Source organism: Melanerpes formicivorus, unplaced genomic scaffold, assembly GCF_026170545.1.
Source record: "Melanerpes formicivorus ecotype bairdi unplaced genomic scaffold, bMelFor1.0.p_v2 SCAF_14, whole genome shotgun sequence".
In the NCBI taxonomy this organism is placed as follows: Eukaryota; Metazoa; Chordata; class Aves; order Piciformes; family Picidae; genus Melanerpes; species Melanerpes formicivorus.
This window is the reverse complement of record NW_027142366.1, coordinates 14,516,714-14,542,696: the sequence shown is the minus strand read 5'-3', so window position 1 is coordinate 14,542,696 and position 25,983 is coordinate 14,516,714. Positions and strand designations below refer to the sequence as shown.

The 25,983-nt window shown below is 43.1% G+C and overlaps 1 protein-coding gene across 2 annotated transcripts in view; it reads right to left on the bottom strand.

Moving 5' to 3' along the window:
- The window catches only part of USP7 (ubiquitin specific peptidase 7), a 77,456-nt gene that overhangs the window by 32,109 nt on the left and 19,364 nt on the right, over positions 1-25,983 (bottom strand). For both annotated transcript variants that reach the window (XM_068147151.1, XM_068147150.1), the window contains exons 2-6: positions 10,176-10,280; positions 5,131-5,329; positions 4,057-4,195; positions 2,554-2,642; positions 1,345-1,453 (exon numbers count right to left, since the gene is read on the bottom strand). In XM_068147151.1, coding sequence (XP_068003252.1) covers positions 1,345-1,453; positions 2,554-2,642; positions 4,057-4,195; positions 5,131-5,329; positions 10,176-10,280 — 641 coding nt within the window. The remainder of the gene's footprint in view (positions 1-1,344; positions 1,454-2,553; positions 2,643-4,056; positions 4,196-5,130; positions 5,330-10,175; positions 10,281-25,983) is intronic.

Below are 25,983 nucleotides of genomic sequence, written 5' to 3'. Positions count from 1 at the left end.
ATATTGATTCAGTGACTCCAAGACAGTCTTGAAAGGAACTACTCAATTGAATTAGATGTAGCTATTATAAAACCACATTTTTCTTTCAAGAGCAAAGTGAAGTTGTGCAAAAAAAAAATCACAAAATGCACAAACATTAGGAGAGCTGAGCAAAAAGAATAGGCATTATAATGAATGATAAAAATCAGACCTCTTGTAAAACAAGTCAATATTTATTTCTTGTACTTGGCGTTACTAAGATCTCAGTTACAGTCTACTGCAGTTTGATGTGCTGTTTTTTCCCCAGTGCTTCAGAGTAAGCCACACATCACAAAAGAGCAAAAAGAAATCCCCACTGGGACACTTGCAGGCAATGCTGATGAAAATAATGATAAGATGGTGGAAAAAACTAAGACAGTGGAAGGTAGGTACATTAAAAAAAGGAAATTCTGGAGAAAAGCAAGCTTAATGGAAAGGTAACAACTGGTTCAGACAAGAGAAAGCTTAATTCAGACAGTTCTTTTTCACTAAGAGAGACACAATAAGCACAGGAATGCACAGAAGGATCAATTAGGATCAGTGGGATGCTCACAGAAAACTAAGTGGTGCCAAGTCACATTTTTTCCCAAGGATATCCCCTCTTCCACATAGCCACTTTCAATGCCAAGTCATCATTTATGTTTTTATCCCATTAAGGCCAGTGCCCTATTTTAAACTGACACATTATCTGGTGTATTTACCCATGGCTGTGGATAAGATACTTATTAAGCTGATATTAAAGTAGTTCTTCCTTCCAGCAAAGAAATAACATCTGCAGTAAATAAAAGACGACCATAGATGAGGCTAACATGAAATGGAGTTGTTCAAACTACTGAAATTAGAATGCTTTCCACCACTACAAAAAACACTAACCACGATAACAGAACCTTCAACTATATAACAGAAATTAGCAGACCAAGCAAATGAACTACAGAGGTCATACATGTTTGTCTTATGTTGTTTATGGGCTAAAATTCATAACTGACTTCTCAGTTTCAAGAGAAGGAAATTAATTCTGTGTCTCATCTTCAAAAGGCAGTCAACCTTTCCCCCAACAATTTATAGCAATGGCAACTCATAATACAGTCCAACAAATACCCCTCAAGCTCAGGTCTTCTCTAGGCACTCTGGCTGCCTTCCATAGAAACCCTAAAAAGAACAAACTCTAAAAAGAAGCTTCCTGCACTCAGCATCAAGTAAGATGTGCATCAGCATCTAAGTCACAACTTCTCTAAACGGGTGAAGGAGGCAAAAAGAACATAGAGCTCTGGTTTGACTCATGTATGCACATAACACATTGGATACTTCAATTAGCATACTAGTTACCTTTCGTAGCTGATTTGTGAAAAACAAGGTCTGTAACAAACTGTTCATGTAACAAGTTGCTCCCTGGTTCTTCAAGCCAACGTAGCCTGTGTGCTTCTTTGAATCCCACCTAGAAACAGTTAGGGGTTAAAACCAAAACGGCTCTGTAGTAACTATAATACAAAGTATTTGCCCTACAGTAGTGCTGCTAGTAGGTATCAGCCACTCTTCATGTCACTTACAGTTCATTTGAACTACATTTCACTACTGCCTGCCAGTAACAACAGCCTGGGCAATTAATTGCTCTGTGATTTTGTTAAGCTTTCTTTTTCGATATGGCAGGAAAAAAAATGCATTATGGAACCCAGAGATGGACTTCTAAGGGCAAGTCTGCATTTCAGTACAAGAACACCTCAGATGAGGCAGCTTTAAACCAACTGTAAATCAGGGCAAGTTAGTTAGCAAAGCCACCTGTAGGACAAGAAATGTTGAGGCTAGATTTGCAGAGATGTTATATATACGTTAAGTTGCTGGAATGTGGCCAGAGAAGGGCAACAAAGCTGGGGTGGGGTTTGGAGTATAGCCCTGTGAGGAGAGGCTGAGGGAGCTGGGGTTGCTTAGCCTGGAGAAGAGAAGGCTCAGGGGGAGACCTTATTGCTCTCTACAACTACCCGAGGGGAGGTTGTAGCCAAGTGGGGGCTGGTCTCTTCTCCCAGACAACTAGCACCAGAATAAGAGAACACAGTCTCAAGCTGTGCCAAGGGAGGTTTAGGCTGGATGTTAGGAAGAAGTTATTCTTAGAGAGACTGATTGGCCATTGGAATGGGCTGCAGAGGGAGATGGTGGAGTCACCATCACTGAAGGTGTTTAGGAAGAGACGGAATGGAGTGCTTGGTGCCAAGGTTTAGTTGATTAGATGGTGCTGGATGACAGGTTGGACTCGATCTCAAAGGTCTCTTCCAACCTGGTTAATTCTATTCTATTCTATATCACAAACTGTACAAAGCTCAAGTTCCACAACATCATGCTGGCTAATGTAAATGGCAATTTAACCTACAAACAAATCTCCATGTGACTAATGAAAACTACTGCCACCTGAGAACTCCTCAGTTAAAGGTGACAGAGAGACAATGTCTCACAAGAACTACAAATGTTAGTAACACTAAAGCCTTGAATAATCTCAAGCCTCATTCAAGTCTTAGAATTTCATTTTAAGCCAAGGATACTTACGCCACTCCATGTGGAGCATCTGCTTGAACATAGACTTCAAAAGTAACTTTGTCCTCTTCTATAAAGCCTTTCTCAGGATCGGTAACTTCCTGTAAAACAGGAATACCAAACAAACATGAAAACTGGAGCTTGCAACATGACTGTGGTGAAGCAGCAACTGGCTTGAGAGCAGCCCTGAAGAAAAGGAGTTGAGGGGTGCTGGTGGATGGGAAGCTCAACATGAGCCAGCAGTGTGCACTTGCAGCCCAGAAAGCCAATCACATCCTGGGCTGCAGGAAGAGAAGCGTAGCCATCAGGGCAAGGGAGGTGATTCTCACCCTCTGCTCCACTCTGGTGAGACCCCACCTGGAGTACTGCATCCAGGTCTGGAGCCCCTATTACAGGAAGGATCTGGAGGTGCTGGAACGTGTCGAGAGAAGGGCCACAAGGATGAACTGAGGGCTGGAGCACCTCTCCTATGAGGATAGACTAAGGGAGTTGGAGCTACTCAGTCTGGAGAAGAGAAGGCTCCCAGGGGATCTAATTGTGGCCTTCCAGTATCTTAAGGGGACCTACAAGAAAGCTGGTGAGGGACTTTTTAGAGTGTCAGGGAATGATAGGACTAGGGGGAATGGAACAAAAATTAGAAGTGGGTAGGTTGAGATTGGATGTTAGGAAGAAGTTCTTCCCCATAAGGGTGGTGAGACACTGGCACAGGTTGCCCAGGGAGGTGGTGGAAGCCTCATTCCTGGAGGTTTTTAAGGCAGGCTGGATGTGACTCTGAGCAACCTGATCTAGTGTGAGGTGTCCCTGCCCATGGTAGGGGGTTTGGAACTAGATGATCCTAGAGGTCCATTCCAACCCTAACAATTCTGTGATTCTATGCATCCAGTTAGACATCACTTCCTAATTCACAAACTGAAGAAGAAAAACTGAAGGACATCAACAAAGCTGTTTCTCAGCTTAATACAGTTCAATTCTTTTCTCCATCTCTCAATCCAGGAAACTTGTTCCTGGCTTTTAAGATTTTGCAATACTATTTCAATTCCCTGTGGATAAAAGAGAGCTGGTAATCAAAGACCATGCTTCTTCTGGACAGTATTCCAGATAAAGAAATTAAGGGCTCAACCTTTGAAAATGCTTCAAAAGCTGTCTGAGTTCAAGATAAGCTTTAGTACTATTATTTGAGCATTAGGTATCTGTACACATATACAAAGAACACATGGAAAGGCAAGAAAAATCTATGCTGCTTCAGAGTGACACTGTCACATGGTGAAAACAAAGAGCAAGCATTCAGATATGCAGCAAATACCAAGGGAATACTTAAATCACAATCTAAGTAGAATCTACAATAATTAAGTACAGACATTTGTAAGACATTGAAAGAGAAAATCTACAGCAGTGACAGCAGAAAGTGACAGCATGGGAAAAGCACTTTTCTACAGGTATCTCACTATTCAGGAGTGCAAGCTTAAAAGTGCTCCCCTCCTCTAGTAAGAGATTAATACATGTCCAGTAACTTACACTCCAGGCCATGAAGTTGGAAAAGCCCCAGTCATTCTCCTTGTGAAAGAACAAGTGACTAATACGACGACTGAATGATTTTTCATCATCCTTGTAGTTTATTATCTTGAGAACTGCTTGGGCATGACAAGACCATGACCTATAAATACAGAAGAAATATTTGCAACTCAAAGCCAAGCTTTTTATAGTCATATATATATATTTTGTTTAAGAGATTTCTGGTACATTACTTTCATATGCAGGATTATTATTCCTATAGGATTGTTAATTTTTTCCTCTCCTTATTAGACATTAAGATTTGGTTAATTGCTATTGAGGTCATGAATACCCAGGGCTTTCTGAAGCCAAACTATGAACGTGAAGCTGGAATGAACAGTTTCTTAGGGCAATGGTGTTAAAGTACTACCATGCAATTGCAGGTAACAGCGGTTTAAGAAGCCAGCTGCTCGGTGAAGTGAGCTATTTCTGATCTAATGCAGATGGATAGGCCAACTCAAACTAGTCTTGGTGTCTACATTGTTATAACTCAGGCTTTGGCTAAGGGAAGGAGATTGGGCTTCTACCCTCCCCCCACCCCCAAGACAAACTCCCCAACACTGATTTTCCTCAGCATCACTTCTTGATGATCGTTTATGTCTCACTTGAGTGATGAGCTTGACTCAAGGTGAAGACTACATCATGCACTGCTATGCCTCAGTTGCTAGCAGCTACCTGCTCACATGCTTTACAGGGCAGGATTTATAGTCCATCAGGGTTACAGAAGTACCACTTCCATTTGAAATAAACCTAGAACTTCTCCCATGCCAAAGCAATGGCCTGAGACTTTCCCCCCAGCAATCAAACAGAAATGTAGCTAAGTTCCCCCCCAAACTTGTGGCTACACAAGCTATTTTTAGCTCCTCCTAAAGGGAGGACGCTTTGGGATTTACAAAGACGGGAGGAAAATGGGGACTCAAACCCTTGGCAAGAATTCTCTCCTCTCGCGGGAAGCGTTTTGGTGGATGTTTGTACTTCTTGCAGTAGAGATGACCTGGTACCAAATGAGGAGCTGTACAATCATTTAAAGGGCCTTACGTGGAATCAGATTCAGCGTTGCACTGCAGGAAGAAGCCGACGCTCTTTTGGTGCGGTCTGTCCGGGTAGAGTCGCGGCATGACCATGATCTTCCATGGCAAATTGCGTACGAAGCAGGGAGGGCTGAGAACTGACTCGCTCAATCTGTTGAAGCGTTCCACTGTAAACTGAAAGGTTGCTTCTGATCGCCAACTTGTATCTGTAACACAAAACCAGTTGCAAATCCTGATGTGCTCTTTGCTTCAAAACGCCATGTTCAAGAATCAGGCCACAGGAGTTATCCTTTATGCAGTAGGATATTGAAAACAACCATGAGAAAAACCAACCCCAAGCCTTGAGAGGCACTGAACTGCTCAGCAACTGAAGCATCTTTTTCTTTTTCATTGCACTGCCAACACCATTCAGGAGAAGAGAGCACTGAAACACATTCCTTTTGGATACTGTTTCCTTAAGTGATCCCTCAGGACTAGAATTTGCTACCACTCAAGTTCCTTCTAACACAGCAGGTATCATAGTATCATAGTCAGGGTTGGAAGGGACCACAAGGATCATCTAGTTCCAACCCCCCTGCCATGGGCAGGGACACCCCACACTAGATTAGGCCAGCCAGAGCCTCATCCAGCCTGGGCTTAAACACCTTCAGGGACAGGGCTTCAACCACCTCCCTGGACAACCCATTCCAGGGCTTCACCACTCTCATGGGGAAGAACTTCCTCCTCATGTCCAGCCTGAATCTCCCCACTTCCATCTTCATTCCATTCCCCCTAGTCCTATCACTACGTGATATCCTGAGAAGTCCCTCCCCAGCCTTCTTGTAAACCCCCTTCAGATACTGGAAGGTACAGCAAGATAGAGACATCAAATGCTTTACAATATAAATCACAGCCCACTAACTCTCCTTGTGTAGCGTCTTCACAGCCCAGTTTAAGTCAGCTCCTTGCATGCATCAAGATGGGCAAAGGATTTTCACAACCTGCCCTGTGGATGCCAAGTCACTGTTCAGATATTTTCTGCTTGCAACAGATGAGCCCCACTGGCTGGCTGTTGAGGTTTCTTTGAAAGCCTCACACCAGTTTGCTGAAGAATAGCTCAAGAGCAGGGAGGGTCCTTCACTCTTTGTGGTATGTGAAAATTGTAAAGATTTTTACTGCTCCAAAACAAAGTTAAATGAGACACTCTTTTTTTTTTAATAGCTTATTCTGACACACACAATTAAACTAATTTTGCCTTCTTCCCACATCCCCAGTTCCTCATATACCACAATCTGTTCTGCTTCTGTTGTACACAACTATAACAGGGTACTGGAGACTGCAACAGCTTCAGGAAGGCGTAAGGCTGGGCTCTCTTTATTGTGACATGCCTCTTAGAGGAAAAAGCTACAGCTTATTCCAACAATTTTACAGGGCAGGGATGAAGTACAGAGTGTGCATAAGACACTCCCCTCCTTTTCTATGGTTCCAGCTTAACACCTATGAAACATGGAGAACTTTGCTACTGGGTGTAAGGAGGTTTGAGTAGCATATAAGGCTGCAAACTGTACCCATGGTCAGACCACCTTTCTCACACCAGCCTCTGGTAACATAGAACTGGAGCAGGTACATTGCACAGCCAGTGACACTTGAAGCCAAAAGCACTGAGGTATGACACCAAGCTAGAAATTGGATCAAGTTATGCAACAAGGTCACAGTATACAACAGATGTGTTATTCCTGTGCAAAGAAAGCAGTCCTTCACTCACAGCTTTGCATAGCAGAGACTGTCTTGAACCATTCTTTTTCAAACCAGGTTCATATTAAAAAGTGAAACTCTCTTGATAACAGCATGTAATGGTTTAAAGAATACACACTGCAATCCAGAAAACAAGCAAAATTTTGACCACAACTGCCAGAGAGCTTTGACAGATTTCATTCCCCTGCTTTGTAAGACAGCTTTCTTTCCAAGCAGTTGTTCTGCTGATCCTAATCTTGGTAGCACAGCTAATCTTCTTTGTGTATGGACTGACAGCCAAAAAACTCCCAAGTATCTCTTAAAAGTAATAATACTACCATAGAAAACAGCTTTTCTCCCTCCTCTACAACTGCAGTGACCTTCACACTACCCAGTGCTGTCAGAATCCTCACTAACAGAACAGTTCACAGAATTATTTTCTCCTCTTTTTTTCCCCTCCTACATGTAAGTGTAGCTAACCAGTAGCCTATCACCTGCCTACAAACTGTTCCCTACCTGTTTTACCTACTCACTTGTCTGTTGACAGAGTAGAGAGCTGGTCTCCTTTGACCAAGAGCTAGACAAGGCTGCAGCCGAAGGAGCTCTACCCTCTCCAACTTCGCTTGGAGGCAGAATCAATAAACTGGTAACTGCGTTATGGTTTTAAAACTGAGCCTTGCACCACACCTACCTCAAAGCAGCTCCAGAACTCCTCCTTGTTCATCATTGAAATCAGTGCTTCTGGCCTTAGCCTAAGCTTCCGAAGAATGTGCCAAGCAAGTTTGCTTTCTGCCTCCTTTGAAGCAGCAGCATTCAGAGCGCTTCAGTACAAGAATGCAGCAGCGCTGCTACAGTGTCAGCTAAAAGCGCAGCCCACGCAGCATCTGCAGAGGCTTCACAGAAAGTTTGCCTGGATTTCTGAGTTCTTTTCAGGAAAGCTGGTGCATGAGAGCTCACCAGAGAAAGGTACTCCTCAGTAAGATATCTGAGCAGTCACTAGTAACTACTCCACATAAATGCAGTCTCCTAACATAGACCAACCCTAAAATAGAAAATACAGAAGACAACCCCTCAAAATAACAACCTCCTTCTCCTTCCAGGCAGCCTGTATTTTTAGCAAGTGTAATCGATTAAAATGGGAATTATATTTACAAAATTAAGTTTAAACAGCAAGTGTGATGAGTATCCTGAACACAAAGCTAAATAAAAGCTTTCTTTCACCATCACAGACATATCCTCCAGCTTCCAAGAGAGGACTGCAGCTGGCAGCAGCACAATTCAGCAGTGACTGGCAAGTAAGGCTCCTCTAAGTCTCTAACTATGACTATGATGCATGATCCTGAGCCCAAGGTAAAATGAACAGACCCAGCTGACAATGTTTGCTGAGGTTACATGCAATGGATTATATCAGCTGCATCCAAGAGGTTTTTTTTTTTCCACTGATGAGACAAATATCACATTTATCACCTTGATACGACAAAGATCCTTCAAATCAGAGATCTGAGCGCAGAATGTGATCCATTTTAAGACTGAAATACATATTTAAGCGTTTATACCTTTGAGAAAAGCAGATTCCTTTTTTCTCTTAGTGAATGTTGCTACCTTTAAAGTACACTAAGGTTATTAAAATATTCTGAACCTGAATTATTAATGGAGAAACTGGCTGAATATTCTATGAATATTTTAATAATGATGCAAATATGGTATGCAGGGCTAGCATATGGCTAAGACTGATGCTTCCAAAAGCCTCCTAGCTGCTGCAATTCTTCACAGAAACAAGACTTTAGGAGGTAATTGCAAAGCTGTGAGCTTGTTTAGCTAGGGACCTTCTGTTTGAACTTGAACTTCTAAGACAATTAATTCTGTGTGCTGCTGCAAATACTGATGCACCTGCAAACAAAATCTGATCAGAACCTTGGTTTTAGTATTTCTAGTGTTTCTAGCGTGGGGTGTCCCTGCCCATGGCAGGGGGGTTGGAACTAGATGATCCTTGTGGTCCCTTCCAACCCTGACTGATACTATGATTTCTTATTTTATTTGCAGAAGCTGCTATTCCAGCTCACAAAGTCATTTTCTGTACAAAGCATAGCACATTCCTTCAGCTGGTTCTTTTCCTTGCTAAAACACCATACATAGCAACAACAGGTTCTAGTCACACCGCTAAGGAGAACTCAGCCTTATCTGAAAGTCTTGCTGGTGGTCTGCTGCTGCCCCTGTTACTTGTTCACAATGCCTGTAGTTAGTTGCCTCACAAAGGGGACAAGAGCTGCACTTTTTTCTAGTCTCATCAGTCACTGCTTTTTGTGCTAAGCAGGAAGAACAAAACCACTTCAGAAGTTTCTTGAACTTAGAAATTCAGCACAAAGCTGGTTTCTATGGAGCACCAACCTTTGATCCTACTCCTCACCTCTTTCACAGGAACCATTAAACTCAAAGATATTCACTGAAGAGGTATCTAAATTCTCTTCATGCACTCTTTTATCAGCTCAGACTGATCCCACTTGCTACGAACAGCAGCTGTGGAAAATGAAGTATGTTTATCCAAGAAGCCACTGTCTCCCTTAATTTTCCCTCTCTCTTGTGAATGTCCAAGCTGTCCATTATACACGTACACTGTGCTGCAAACCAGGATAGCAAGAGAGCAATTGCACTGATGTGTAAATAATGCAACAGCAAGCAGCTAATCTGATTTACAAGACTTGGAAAAGAGGTATCATCCACTTACGTGATGCAAGGCTCCAGGCATGTTTCTGCAATTATAGCATTTTGCAACAACACTGTTTTCTGTGTCAATGCAGAGCACCAAGATGCAGCCAGACACTCCTTATTCAAATATGATAATCAGAAACTATTAGAGTATTGCTTAATAAACACATTTTAACCCTAAAAGATGACCCACGACAGAGTGGGTCAAAGCTCCTAACCACACTGGAAGTCCACAAAGAAGCTCTGATGAACCAGTGACTTACCATAAAGAGACTGGCAAGAGAGCAGGACATAAAGAATTGCATAATTGACAGAAACACTATTCAGCAAAGAAACAGCTGCAGTGGGTTTAAAGGGACATATCACAAAACATAACAATGGACAGCACCACTTTCAGCAGTTTTTAAATGAGTACCTAGAAAGTAAGTGAAAAAAATCACAAGCCTGATCTTATTGTACAGCTATGGTAAAAGGAAGCCTATACAGAAACTCACCAGTCATAACCACAGAGGGTTTTGGGTTTTAATGAGCTGCAGTTCAGAGGGCACAGACAAAACATGGACCATTTTGCCCTCAAATATCAGAAAAATCAGAAAGCCAACCCCCCACTTTTTTAATCAAATATTTACTTACCGTCTTCCATGTCTTCTTCAGTGTTGTTATGTCCATCAGCCATTGCTACGTTCCCATTAATGACAGGATTTTGAGTAATTCTTGGAGGATCATCTGTATCTCCAGCTAACACAGAAGAAAAGAGGCAAAAATTAATCCACTATATGAATATTCCTGTCTCAGGTAATGCTTATGAGACACACAAAGGGCATACTTGTGCGAAACAGCATCTAGTGAGAGCACGACAGTACTGCAAAATCTCTCAAAAGAGATGAAAACTTACAGAGCAATAACTCTGTACTAAAGTAGACTACAAACAGACATCACCTAAAGTGATTCTTACAGTTTCCAAATGGCCTTATAGTCACCATCTCATAATCGTCTCATTAAATAGAGACAAACTGCTATTGAGTTTTGCTACAGTGACTGTTTAAGAAGTACATAAACACCACCAAAAGAAGAGACATATAACACCTCCATAAACTAAACCAGCAATGTTTTAAAGCTTCATTGCTTTGACTGAACAAGCTTTTCCCAAGTTATCCAACAACTGAACACCTCCCTCTGTTGCTTGCACATCAAAAGCTGATGGATCATTTCAGCAAATATATTCAAGCTACAAAAACTATAACCTCTTGCAACCATCCTAAGGACAAGCACTACTTAAAAGACTCTTTAAAGGGTCTGATAAGTTTCATGCAATTAATTTGCACATTCTAGGACACCACAACTCCCCCAGGGCCATTGATTTCTGTAAACACCACCACCTTCACACCCCAAAACGTCACACAGGTTACCGACCGCGCGGGCAGCCCGGGATGCGGCGACTCTCCTCGGGAAGGGTTCACGTGGGAATACCCCAGGGCCGCTCCTCGCGGCGCCCGGCCCGGCTCATCAGCACCCTGGACAGAGCCGGCCGCGCCGCGGGCCGGGCCGCTCAGGGCCCCCACCCGCGGCGAACAGCGCGCGGAACCGACCCGCCTGGTGTCTGAGGGACACCCAGCGGGGCAGGGAGCGCGGAACCCACCGTTCGGGACACCCAGGGGAGGAAAGAGCACGGAACCGACCGGCCCGGCTGCTCCGGTCCTATCTGAAGGCAGCTGTAGAACTCTGGGGCGGGGGCTGAAGCCTTTGAAAAGCCAGGGAACTATGGCCGGGCCTTCGGCAATGCCGCGCCAAAGTGAAGCCGGACAAGCCACCAACTGCGGCACAGTCCTCCCTCTCCTCACAGACCTGCGGCGGTAGGTGTGTGCAACATGCTTTTGCAGCTTCCGTCTGCTCACAGTACACACAATCGGCGTTCCCATTCCACTGATCTACTCCTTTCAGTAAAGCCACAGAACTAGTAACCTCTGCCCTGAGCATGAACACAAACAGACCAGGCCAGAGACCCGCTTCTGGATTAGGGCTGCCAAAGATCATAAAGTTAATGCTCTAGCACAGCTTTCATAAGCTTCTCAGGATGCAGCAAGCCTCACTGAAGCAGGGGCAAAATGTACATACTGAAACGTACTGTATGCAGCACCAGCAACGAAGCACACACTCTCTTCTCATTATTAGTACAAAAGCAAACCCAATATGTTTCCAGGTTTTAATTTCATTAGGAAAATGCTGGCAGAAGTCTGGCCTCTGAGCAATACAGCTGCAGAAGCCCCACCAGCAGTCAGCTGCACTGGCAATGTGGGATAACAGCAAGTGGAAACAAACAGAAATTACAACAGAATTAATGGGAGGACAGGCTTAAACTGCTGCAACTCAAGAACAGAGAAAGGGACAAAAAGAAAAGAAGTAAAGATCTCACTGAGTTGATTTCCAGCAACAGGGTGAGAGTCTAACAAGGAAGCTGTCCTCTGGCTCACTTGTGCCTGGAAGCATGCTATGCCTACAGCAATCCATCCATACATTACTTCTATACTATGAGTATTTTACAGGTTTTGTCAAGTTATCATCAAGGCAACTTTAGAATAGAATCGAGTTAACCAGGTTGGAAAAGACCTCTGAGATTGAGTCCAATCTATCATCCAACACTATCTAATCAACTAAATCATGGCACCAAGCACCCTATCCAGTCTCTTCCTAAACACCTCCAGGGATGGTGACTCCACCACCTCCCTGGGCAGCCCATTCCAATGGCCAATCACTCTTTCTATGAAGAACTTCTTCCTCACATGCAGCCTAAACCTCCCCTGGCACAGCTTGAGACTGCGTCCTCTTGTTCTGCTGCACCTGGCTACAACCTCCCTTCAGGTAGTTGTAGAGAACAATAAAGTCTGCCCTGAGCCTCCTCTTCTCCAGGCTAACTTTGTATCTAGAAGGAAGCCTAAGTAAACACTCAAAGAATAGTCAGTTCTTCACTAAAATATTTTGGATGCGCTTTTAATAGAGGATTTCAATCTGGGTATTTTATGGGAAAAGGCCTGTCCTTAACTACGAGTTCTGCATCCCTCAAAAACATGAGCAGTTAGAGAGGAGGAAGAAAATGCACAAGAGATCACAGCAAAAGCAGTCAATGTAAGACAGAGGCAGCTTCTGAGAGATACTATTTAGTGATAAGAAAAACTGAATCACAATGTGTGCCACTGCTGCCTTTTCTGACACACATTTTGTAACACAGCTGGCAGATATGGAACCCAGATAACACCAGTGAACGTTTTTGGCTTCTGTGAATAAAGGAAATTAGAAACTTTTTAATAAAGCCCAACTACTGCAGCAGCTGTTTTGCAAAAAGAAAACACAGTCCTTGTTCACCATTCCCCAGCATACAGTATGAGAACACTTATTTCTAATGATAGCATTGAAAACCAGTAATTTACATTTTCCTCTGTTCTCTTTAAGAGCTCATAGGAAAGAATTGTCAAATCATACCAAGATTTAATTAAGAAACATGTTTTCCTTCGCCTCAAGCAGGACCATGCCAAAGACTGATTCAATTATACAATACAGGATTAAGAAACAGAAATACCTGTCCACACTGGCTGGGAAAACCTTCCTACCAAACATACTACAACTTAAGCCACAATGTGTCAACAAACACAATCAGTTCATCAACCAGAAGTTAATGCAAGTTACACAAAAGAAGAAAGTGTAACAACAAAGCATGGAGTGACCTTATGAATGAGGAATGTTATGAACTCTGGGAATACAGCATTGCAAAGCATTTTTAAAATGCAGCTTTTGGTACCAGAATTACAGACACAGTTGGACTGTTTGATGAAGAGCATCCAGAGGTGCTCTCTGCCTCCCTAAAATGCAACACATAAAACTTCATAGTTATTATTTCATTACAAAAAGGAATGCAAGGCAACAGGTAGTGATGATCACTTCTTCTGAAACATACAGTTTTCTATTTACCAATGCCACTGCACTACAAACAATACATCTGTAAGTGTGTGGCAGTTTAGGTTAGGTGCCTCCTTTTACTGCCACACAGCCTACACCTCCAGTGTCCTGAGGGTCCAGCCCAGTAGGTGTACACAGGAAATAGTGTGTTCCATACTCATAGTATCCTGCACCCTATAAATTCATCTGCAAAGTCTCTCTCTTCCTCTTTCTTCCCTCTCTGCTCTCATGGGAGATGCTCCCTATCAGGTAATGGTGGGGGAGTATCTCAAGACCTCTTAGGCCTGGCTAGGCCTAATGCTAGGAGGAGAAGGGGGAGGGGCAGTCTCAGACCTGGCTGGCCTGAGACTAGCCTAATGGGGTGGGGTGGGGAAGGGAAGTGCTAGGAGGCTTTGGGTGTGCTATAAGGGACTCTGTATGCTTTAGGACTCTTTTGTCACTATGCTTGCAGCTTCTGTAAAACATTTACTGCTTTTCCATTTAAACTTTCCATCACTTCGCAATCCATTGGTGTGGGTGTCATTCTTTCGCCCTTCTCAAGGGCAAGAGAGGGTCTGCCTGGCCTCAAACCAGGACAAAGTGCTGGAGATTAAGATGTCTCCCAAGAAGAGGCATTTCAGATATTAATGATGTTGAACAAACCAAGAGCTTTCACTTATTTGCTGAAAGATCATGAATGCCAAAATGAAATTAAGTCTAAAAATGAAGGCATGCAACTGGAAAGAATCTGACACATGACAACATAGTTTGGAAAGTTAGTTAAGAAGTGTCAGTCACCCTAGACAAATTACTGGATTATGTATAAATGACTCTGCAGACACACATTTCTTCATTGCTCATGAACTGAGTCTGCCACTGAAGTGCTGAGATGAAAGTAAAATGGTTATTACAATTAATGCTAAGGGTTAAAAAAAGAACCACCCAAAACCTGGCTGCAACTACAATCTTGCCATGGGATGCCAGCCTGCACACAAAGTATTAAACAAAACAAAACAACAATCAAACAAAAAAAATCTCTTAGTTATGGACTATGACTTCAACATTATCACACTCAAATACTCACACTGTTAAGTAATCAGAACAAAAATAGCACCAATGGTTAAAAAGGACTGTGCTGTTTCAGATGGTTTAATAAGATGAACTCAATGTCACTGAAACAGATATTACTCTACCAATTCTACTGGTCCCAGCAATTCAAATTGACAGGGAAGGAAGTCTCAAAGTCTGCTATACTTTTTTTCCTATTAATGAGGAAGCAGACAAGATTTTGTGAGGATTGTGTGACTTCTGGCACAACATAAGTCCTGTTAGAAAGCAGGAGTACTGCAGAATTTCATCTCTCTCCAGAGTGTAGGATACGCTGCTCAACAATAAACATGTGCTTACAGTCACATGCAGACACAAGCTACAGAATGACTTCACTCTTGCAGCAATTAAGTTAGGGCAGAAAACTGCTTCTGCTTTAGCAATGATGACAGCAAGCTACTCACTTCATAGGTTTCAGTCATGACTCCTGCTCCAAATACTCAAAATTTGAACGATTATAGATAATGTTTGTCACTAGCTTTTAGATCTGGCAACCACAGAGAAGAAACCAAGGCAGCCTCCCTAGCAGGTTATGAAACATTTCTGTTTCCTTTGGAGGTTAAACAGACCACAATGAAGAAGCAATAGCAATACCAAAACCTTGCTTGTAAGTGATCGTGCACAACTGCCTCGCGATGGAAGTCACCAGTACCAAGGACTTTTACATGTCACTGCAGGCAGTTTGCATAGACCTCCATGCAGAATTTCCATGGCTATCCCAGAAACAACAAGGGTGTGCCACTACCAGTAGGGTTAGCAGGACAAGAATTCATAGAATCAACAAGGTTGGAAAAGACCTCAAAGATCATCAAGTCCAACCTGTCACCCAAGACCTCATGACTACTAGACCATGGCACCAAGTGCCACATCCAAACCCCTCTTGAACAATTCAATCATCCATGGCTGTCAGCAGCTTGAAGACTTTGATGCTCCAAACTTCAAATCCAGGGTTCTGCCTTTAGAATAGAATAGACCAGGTTGGAAGAGACCTTCAAGATCATCGTGTCCAACCGATCATCCAACACCACCTAATCAACTAACCCATCTAACCAAGCACCCTGTCAAGTCTCCTCCTGAACACCTCCAGTGACGGCGACTCCACCACCTCCCCAGGCAGCCCATTCCAATGGGCAATCACTTTCCCTGTGTAAAACTTCCTCCTGACCTCCAGCCTGAACCTCCCCTGGCGCAGCCTGAGACTGTGTCCTCTTGTTCTGGTGCTGGTTGCCTGGGAGAAGAGACCAACCTCTGCCTGTTTACAACCCCCCTTCAGGTAGTTGTAGAGAGCAATAAGGTCACCCCTGAGTCTCCTCCTCTCCAGGTTAAGCAGCCCCAGCTCCCTCAGTCTCTCCTCATAGGGCTTGTGTTCCAAGCCCCTCACCAACTTTGTCGCCCTTCTCTGGACTCGTTCCAGCAAGTCAACCTCCTTCCTAAACTGAGGGGCCCAGAACTGGACACAGGACTCAAGGTGTGGCCTAACCAGTGCTGAGCACAGGGGCACAATGACTTCCCTGCTCCTGCTGGCCACACTCTTCCTGATACAGGCCAGGATGCCATTGGCCCTCCTGGCCACATGGGCACACTGCAGGCTCATGTTCATCCTACCATCAACCAGCACCCCCAGGTCCCTCTCTGCCTGGCTGCTCTCCAGCCACTCTGACCTCAGCCTGTAGCACTGCATGGGGTTGTTGTGGCCAATGTGCAGAACCCGGCACTTGGATGCGTTAAATCTCATGCCGTTGGACTCTGCCCATCTGTCCAGCCTGTCGAGGTCTCTCTGCAAAGCCTCTCTACCCTCCAGCAGATCAACTCCTGCCCCCAGCTTGGTGTCATCAGCAAATTTACTGATGATAGACTCAATCTTTAGGGGTGAATGGAAGTGGAAAACACAAGGCTTTCTCCTGTAGCTGGGCTAAATTGACATTCTGGAAGCCAAGCCTACCTAATTAGTTTTTTTTTTGGTCTTTTAATACTATTTTTGGTGGGGCTTTGTTTGTTTGCTTGGCTGGTTTTGTTGTTGTTGCTTGTTGGTGGGGTTTTAGTTGGTTGTTTTGTGGTTTTTTTTTTTTAATATAAATAGAACCATATGCACATACACAAGAAATTGGTGGGTGGGAATTCCACTGGATGAATGAAGCTTCAGTAAACAAGAAAAGGGACCAACTGAGCAAAATATCTATGGTTCTAAGAGGTAAGTCAGGCTATGTGCATCTCAATGAAAAATGAGCCAAGTCAGTCTTGTAGCAGTCAAGTTCAATCAACATCAAAGGATATCAGTTGCATATTGAACATGCAGTCCGTGTCCAAAGTCACTAGACCCCTCAAAAGCAGTGAAACCTGTAATGACCTCTTGGGGCAGCCCTGCTGAGCTGCTACCTCCTCAGTTGTCACTGCTTAACTCCTCTGCAACTGCAGAACACAGTTTTAACCCCAAATGTTTTTAAATGCATCACTGTTTTAAACATCTACAAGTTTACCTCTTTGGTGCATAATTCATTATGCCAGTATCACGTGGATAATGCCACATGGCTGGGGCAGGGAAGAGAATTTAGTATGACCTCCCATTGCTAGAAGTTATAATGAAGAAACATTCCATGATTTCAAGCACTACATTAAATATCACCTTTTTAATGACCAAACTGGCCTTTGCTACTGTAACTGTTGGGCAGCATATCAAGATACACAGAAATTGAACAATTCCTAAAGCCAGCACTAAACACAGTGCCTTTGGAACTGTTTGAAGCAGTTACCAAACTGTGGTGGTGCAGAGAGCACTGATGAGACTCAATCAGAAACCTTAAGGCAAAAATACTACCTCTTGTAAGCAAACAGGAAACTCAGAAAAATGTGAAGGAGAAAAACAAATAGCTGCTTTTAAAAGGAAAACACAACATGACAAGTAACTTCAAGTTTCTGTAGCAAAGACCCCCCCAGACCATGTCTGCAAGCAGCCTGCAGGTATTGAACCAAAGGGACTGTGTTGTATGTCACAGGAATGACAGCTCACAAGAAAACCGGTGGGCTCCAGCAGCTTTTTGTCCAAAAGCCTGGAAATCATTGCTCTGAAAGCCAGGCTAACTAGACATTATTCCCAAGAGGCAGGGTTTATAAACAAACAAAACTGAAGACCACCACAACAAAACCCCAACCACACACCCCAAAAATCAGCCAAGTTCCCAGCTCTATGATCTCAATGAAATTGACTTTCAATAATCAATCTAAACTAGAAGAGTTCAAAGCAAAATTTCCCCCTCATTTGCTTTGGAAGAACTCAGCCTTTCAAAAGCAAGAGAAATTATTTGGCCTCTAATCCCTACTTGCAGTTAGAATACAAACACCACTTAACGCACAGAGGGGCTCAAGAGAAAAGGGACTAAATGAAAAGCATCCTACAGAGTTTCATTCTTTCAAGACAGTCCTAAACTACTGTAATGAAAATTTGAAGAGGTTTCAACACATTTCTGTAGTAAGGCTGCCTTTCCAAAGGCATCAAAAAATACAGCAACTCACCTAAAACACTTTAAAAAGGATAAATGAGTGTCAGAGCTGGAGATTCATTTGGTCAATAGAATGGGAAGAAGGGAAAGGGGAGTACATAAACCCAAAGGTCCTACAGACTGATGTCAAGGTATAGGTAACTGCTGCCACAGATGTTTCCTTAACTTGTAAATAGCATGTCATTTGACTGTCCAGCTAGAAGCTGTCACATTAGCAAATGATGGGCAATTGGCTTTTCTTTAATTTATTATTTTTGTTCCTTCTTGTATTAGTTTTCCATTACTTGTTCTGGTGTCCAAAGGTCTATCTAGTGATGCAAACCTCTAAACAAGAAAGCTATGAAGGATAATGACAAAGTCTTAAAGGGAAAAGTCTTCTAGAGATGTATCAGGAGGAGGCAAGAGACAAGCTTACAGTTTAAGGGAGAAAGGTATTGCAAGCAGAGGGAGTAACACAACTAACAGACACAAGGTTTAAAGGTCTTCAATGCTTTCAAACTTTGCCTTTGCAAATTTAGTAAGAAAGAAAGGAAGTGGAAAGGACATTTATTTACTACAGAGCAAGCAGCCAGCATTTGATCTTAAAAAAACAACTAATAATTAGAAACAGTATTATACGAAGTCCCTTGCCCTCTAATTGTCATCTGAAACAAATAATTATTGCATTATTGACTGAGAACTGCAAATGCCCTGCAGAAGGAGATGATGCTACATAAGACAGTAAATGAAGAAGAAAGCATTACTGGGATGGGACAACTTCCGGAAAGCAGACTCATCTCTGCCATGCCTACAAAATATTTAGCAATGACGAGACAGACGGCAGTGCTGCAGCCACCACTTATTACATTGATCAATCATTAGATTGCTGTTGCCCTGTACTCCTGTCATTATGGTTGCCTGTCCAAAGGGAGTGTTTTGACAGCACACAGGATGGCAAGACTGGTTTTAAATTGTGCCAACGTACCTAATGAATCAAAAGATCATTTTAATAGGTTATCTGACTATTCTATTCTTAGATAAAACAATGACACACACAGAATCACACAGAATCACCAAGGTTGGAAGAGACCTCAAAGATCATCAAGTCCAACCTGTCACCACAGACCTCATGACAAAACTGTGGAACCAAGTGCCACGTCCAATCCCCTCTTGAACACCTTCAGGGATGGGGACTCCACCACCTCCCTGGGCAGCACATTCCAGTGGCTAACATCTCTCTCACTGAAGAACTTTCTCCTCATCTTGAGCCTAAACTTCCCCTGGTGCAGTTTGAGACTGTGGCCTCTTGTTCTGGTGCTGGTTGCCTGCAAGAAGAGACCAACTCCCTCCTAGCTACAACCACCCTTCAGGTAGTTGTAAGAAAGCAATAAGGTATCCCCTGAGCCTCCTCTTCTCTAGACTAAACAACCCCAGCTCCCTCAGCCTCTCCTCGTAGGGCTTGTGCTCAAGGCCTCTCACCAGTCCCATTATTAGAAGTTCCTGAAACTAAAACAACATCCATGAAAGATATCAGTCTGTAAAGTAAATAGTACTTGGAACTTTATCCTACTGAGAAAGCGATCTATATGTGAAAATAAAAGAGGTATAAGGTAACTTTGGACAGAGAAATACCTGAGGAAAAATAGCCCCCACAGAACCTGCTCTATGAACTAGGCAGTTTGCTGCAGCAACTCATTTATCTGCTTGTCTTTCAAGAGATCAGCAGCCTGAGGAGACTTTGCAAAACAAAATTTGAAGTCTTAAAAAGTGAACAAAACTTCTTGTAGACATGTATCAAGTATTTGGGGTATTATCAATCCAATTACTCAGTGGACCAAAAGCTGCCATTTAAGAAGTGACCCCAAAAGATCCACTAAAGCAGTGACTAAATGACTGCCTGCTTTTAGCAGTTATACTCATTGCTGTATGAATAATTCAGTGTTGAATGAAAGGCTGCACAAACCAGAGCTCAGTCTGGACACCAACACCACGCCTATAATTATCCAACATATTACAACTTTGTGCCCTTGCTGAAGGAGTTTGCACAGACAGCCTTCTCATTTTAAGAAATGTTTTTCATACATGTTTGAAGCCCCAAGTGTTTTAGGAACTTGGGGTAGACAGCAGCACCAGCGTAAGTTTAACGTCAGTACATTGATGTATTTATCAGATACCTACCTGTATCACAGTATCACCAAGGCTGGAAGAGACCTCAAAGATCATGAAGTCCAACCTGTCACCACAGACCTCGTGACCAGACCATGGCACCAAGTGCCACATCCAATCCCCTCTTGATCACCTTCAGGGATGGGGACTCCACCACCTCCCTGGGCAGCACATTCCAATGGCAAACGATTCACTCAGTGAAGAACTTCATCTTCACCTCAAGCCTAAACTTCCCCTGGTGCAGCTTGAGACTGTCCTCTTGTTCTGGTGCTGGCTGCCTGGGAGAAGAGACCAACTCCCTCCTGGCTACAACCACCCTTCAGGTTAGTTGTAGAGAGCAATAAGGTCTCCCCTGAGCCTCCTCTTCTCCAGGCTACAAAATCCCAGCTCCCTCAGCCTCTCCTTGTAGGGCTTGTGCTCAAGGCCCCTCCCCAGCCTTGTTGCCCTTCTCTGGACACGTTCAAGTGTCTCAATGTCCTTCTTAAACTGAGTGGCCCAGAACTGGACACAGTACTCAAGGTGTGGCCTAACCAGCACAGAGTACAGGGGTACAATGACTGTACCACTGTCTGTCTCACTAACCTGGCTTTACCCACTCCACACTGCCACAACCTCTTGGCAGTCATAAGGGCAAGAGAAGGCCTGCTGAAAAATCTTTCATAGCTTCTTTTCTCAATCTGATGAGGTTTCTTAGTTTACATTACACTTCTAGAAAATTATCAGATCCAGAAGAAAGGAAAGAAAATTGCTACTGGCTCTCCTGTAATACTCAAAACCTAGTAAGGAGAATAGTTGACAAGACAAATCATTTTCTCCTGGGATAAGGAAAGGCTGAAACATCAGAAGTGTCATGACCTATTATGGCAACAGCTACTAGGCTTGCACTACCTTCTCTTTACTGTATCTAGAGCAGCAAACCTATAGAAGCAACTACCCAAACTCGTCACGTCTTGCCTCTGCATTCCAGAGATGGCAGCATGATTACATCTTTGCTGAAGAGAAGCACTCAATCCCAACCTACTGAACACACCCTAAACAATTTTTCCAGTATCACACCCCTCTTTATGTTTTATTGCTTTACTGAGTAATGGACTTATCTCTTGCAACAACAAATGCTAAGCTCTTCGGCAATCATCATTAGAAAGGCTGAAAAACTACTCAAAGAACAATGAACTTCTGGCCTGGGGAAGAAAAGGACACACTGTCAGCTTGGAGCCAGGGCAGTCCAAGCAGCACAGAGCATCCATGTGTGTATACTACACTACATTCAGCACACTACAGCACTGTGATGACATTCTTGGTGTTGCTAAAAAGACAATTAAGCAGCAATTAAAATCAGTTTATTTGGATAGTAACAAGCACCTTATGGGCTTACCGTTTATGCTCCCACTAGCACCTCCCTCTTTTCCTGTGAAAGTGTCAAAAGCACACACACTCATCACCTGCACCAGCACAATCTTAAGCAGGCAGCCAGCTACATTTTCAGAACTTCTCTATCATTATGGACAAATACAGCCCACAGTTTCAGAAAGTGCAAATACTGCAGAGTAAATACTACAACTGAACGCTTGCTATAAACTTGAGCAGCAGAAAAGGTTTTGCATGTTTAACAGCAATGTAAAATGTTGCCTTACAGGGGTTAGTATAATCACATACAGCACTTGCCCAAACTAGCTCTGAAGTAAGGCTGATTCCATGAGGTTACTTTGTAGAAGTCAAAACATTACTCCCCATTATTTCAGATTCTGAAATTCTGTCTGAGAATGGATTTGTACTTACAGCAAATGCTAGTTTTACTGCTCACTCCTGAACTCAGTCTTCACACATATGCTGAACTTCACACAAGTAGGAGCATGGAAAGGTAGCATGAATTTTAAACTGTTGAAAATATTGTTGATTTATGTTAGAGTTCAAATGTCAACATTTCCTAGCAAAGGAGGAGACTGGAGAGTGATACAAATTTTGCACTGCAATTAATTTTACCAACAACAGGAGGGGGGAAAAAAAAAACCCTAACTTTTAACCTCATGTCTTAATTTACCTTCAAACAGGGCAGATTGCTCCAAGCTAGAGAAACTGCAATGAACACATCAGAGACTCATACTTAGCATCTAAGATCTTAAGTATTGCTTCCTGTTCTTTTCAGTCATGCATTTATAAGTCTCCCCTTAGCAAATCTCCAGTGCTAATGCTGGTTTTGTTTTACTTCTTTTTCCTTCATCTGATGCTGTAAAGAGAAATGGAGAGATATGTAAAAGAGATTCACAGGAATCTGACTCAGTGATTACTAGTAGCTAGCAGTCTGGAGGCCAGGCTTTTGTGAGAAGAAGGAAAAACAAACAAACCTGTAAAACCTGGTATACAATTGTGAGAAAGCAAGCAGAGTTAATGGTACTTCCTTCTCATTTGACAAAAACAAGCTTAAATTCGTTTGCTGAATAGTAAAGCAGTGTAAATCAAGTCTGCTCACAAAAAAATTACACCTTTTAGGCTAACTATGCAACTACTAAAGCTGGTTTAAAGGTACCTGTTATGGCAAAGCAGCATGGAATCACAAGCCAAATCACCTACAAACGTGAGCTGGTAGTCCTCTGGCCAGTTTGGCAAAAAGCAATCTTGTCCTTGGGTAAGCAGACAGTGGTGCTCAATGCTGTGACACACACTGTGTACCCTGCTCAGTAAGGATGCACAACTGGAAGATCTTGGGATTTCCTAAGCACAGGATCTGATTATTCTGTACTTGAAGCAGTGCTTCTATAAAGAACTGCTGTGGGCTCTAATTAGCCCAGGGCACTAAATACTACAACAATCTGCATTATAATGTGGAAGCAAAAAGGATACTGTTTGTAAGGGAGAACTGCAAATAAAGCCTACTCTTTGTGCTGGTTTGACTTCTTCATGGAACAGACAAACTCATCAAAAACAAGGACAGAGAAAACAGGCTGGAAATACTCACTGCAGAGAGAAAGGTGACTACGGGTGAGAAAACAAGATATGCTGAACAAACATTCTGAGTAGCATGGAAGGGGAAAAAACAAACCCATCAGAGAACAATTATTTTCTACTATTTAATGTAAAGCTCTCTGTAAAGCTACCAGAATGTGAGTTTAAAGGAAACAAAATCCTTTTTCATGCTGCATGTGAAACTTCTGTAAAGTATGAAACAGACCAGGACACCTTCCCAGCTTTCTCTGGCTCAAAGGCAGCTGCAGCAGTGCAAAACAGGAGGTCCACAAAGCACAGTACACAGGTTTGACACTGGCCAAAGAAAGGCACAGCAGGCTGAAGAGAACATGACAGGAAGGACACTGCTGTAGGGCACCCTCCCAGGCCTCTATCTCATGGATCTGAGATTTCCTGATGCGTGGATGGTGTCTCTGCCTCTCAAAAAGCCCTATAAGCATGCACCCCTACTTTTCAAACAAGCAGACGTGGCTAGTATTAACAATATCCCAGCAAGCAGTGCCACAGATTAACTATCTTATACAAAGTAACTTTTCTTGTTTTCAAACTGACCTCTGATGTTACATTCCACATTCTCAGGGTCCAACATTACCTGTTCCACGTACTCCTGCTACTTGGGCTTTTCAGGCAGAATTCTAGCACATCTTTCCTTCTGTTATCCAGAGCACTAGGATCAGTCAGAAACTTCCTAGTCTACTTAACCATTACTGCTACAAGGGCCATTTGATGCCTTTATGATCTTTATTTTCCTCCTTGCAACTTCTTTACTTCTCCTACACCTTTTTTAAGATGAAAGAGGAAAGCAAGGCTGTTAACCAGGCTGCACTCAGTGTTCAAGATGCAGAAGCAGAGTGAATTTATACAAAGCATGCATTATTCCCCATTCACTTCCGAAGGCAAAGCAATGAATGGAATCAGATTCCATCAAGAGCAGTGAAAAAGCAGGGAGGCAGCCTAGAGAGGCTCAGACACCCTCAGGCTGAGCACAGCAGGGAAGGGAACTTGCCATGCCTCCCCTGCCCCAACGCTTAACATAAGCATCTGCTATTGACAGACCTCAAGACACCGGGTTAAACAATTTTTGCTCAATCAAGGGTGGTTAATCTTATGCAAATAATGCACTGTTTCCATAAGAAGCCTTTGAACATTCATATTGAGAAACCTGTTGCCAGTCTAAAGTTTAGTGAGTCAATTTTAAATTCAAGACTCAGAACACATATTTGTACTCTATAAACTTGGGTATAGAAAACACACACACACAAAGCCCCCATGCCTACCATAAAGGTGTTTAGTACTTTGCATTCAAAGTCAGAGTGCAACCAAGTCATGATTCTCTTCCACTTCAGGAAAAAACCCGACACACAAACAATCCCAGTTGCCAAGAGTCATCCAGACAGTGTGGGACAAGCAGCAGGATGAGCCCAGGGCTCTCCACCCTGCCACACGCCCACAGGTGATGGCTTCACCTCCCAGCCCATCTGAGCCACGGCAGCCCTGCATGGGAGATTAGCAGCGGCCACAGCAGGAATGCGCAGGGCTGAACCAATTAGTGCAGGTCTGCCCGGTGCTGATAAATCCTAACCCCATGTCAGGGTCACTTTTACAAGTCTAGATTAACCGTGGGGAAAACGACAGCAACAATTAAAGCATTCAAGGTTTGGGGTTTTCTGTGTGAAGTGCTTTCTGTGAACTGACACACGTGCACACGTGCACGTCCTGTAACAGAGCAACATTCACTGCTTCCTCCGGGCAACACGAGGGCTACTGCTGGCAACATCAGCTATTGAAATTCAATTTTCATTATGTTTATTCACATACATTTCAAGTATGATGGCAAACTACTATTTTAAGAGATTCCTACTAACCTTCCCCCCGTGCCCCTCAAATATAATGTACACGTTGGGTTTATTTTGCCATTTGTTTTCAGGGTAATTAACAAGAAGTAATTATGCTCTTATCTAAACTTGTCAACTGCAGAATAAACAAAATTGTATTTATTTGTTTATTTTTGTTAACAAGGAGCTGGACAAGAAGGTGGGGTTTTTTGTTGTTTTTTTTCAAGACACAGATTTCAGAGCTTTCTATTCTCCACCAGTTTCCCAAATGCCTGACATACCTGGTTCCCATAAGTTTTTGAGGTTGTTACTCAATAAGATCAATTTTCCAACCTCATCTGTTAGCACCGTTCCATGTTCTACAAAAGCCACACCGAGCAAAAGACGACAAGCAGAGAATGACTGTACATGGGAAGAGTGCCTAGCTGGGAAACCGTGGACTTGGTGAGGTCCCTGGGCTTTGAACAGACAGGTAAAAGGCTCAGGTCTGGTGCCCCAGGGACCAGAGTGATTTCGTTTACCCCCTCCCACTCGGCATAGAAGTCCCCTTTCCTATACCAGAAGTGTCCCCATTTTGGCCAGAGCCCCCATGAAGATTCTGGGCTCTGGACACTCCCAACAAACCCCAGCCACTGTACTTCTGGCCAGCCTTAATTTACTGAATCACCTGTCAGGTGGCTACTCTGCCTCCTTTCACTTGCTGACACAAACACTAGCAATCAGAAATAACTATAAAAGCCTTAACAGAGGACCGAAAAAAAAAGTCTTCCTCAGTCTCTACAACACAACCGTTAGGTCCCAAACCCATTTATGCTTTCTTTAAATAGGATTTAGGCTTTATTTTCCCATTCTATTCTGACAAGCTTTCTACAGGGAAATAATTATTTAAGCTCTGAGAAAGAGTTGCTTATTGTTCTAAAATATTCTGAAGATCAGCTTCTCTTTATTGCTTTGAAGATGCAA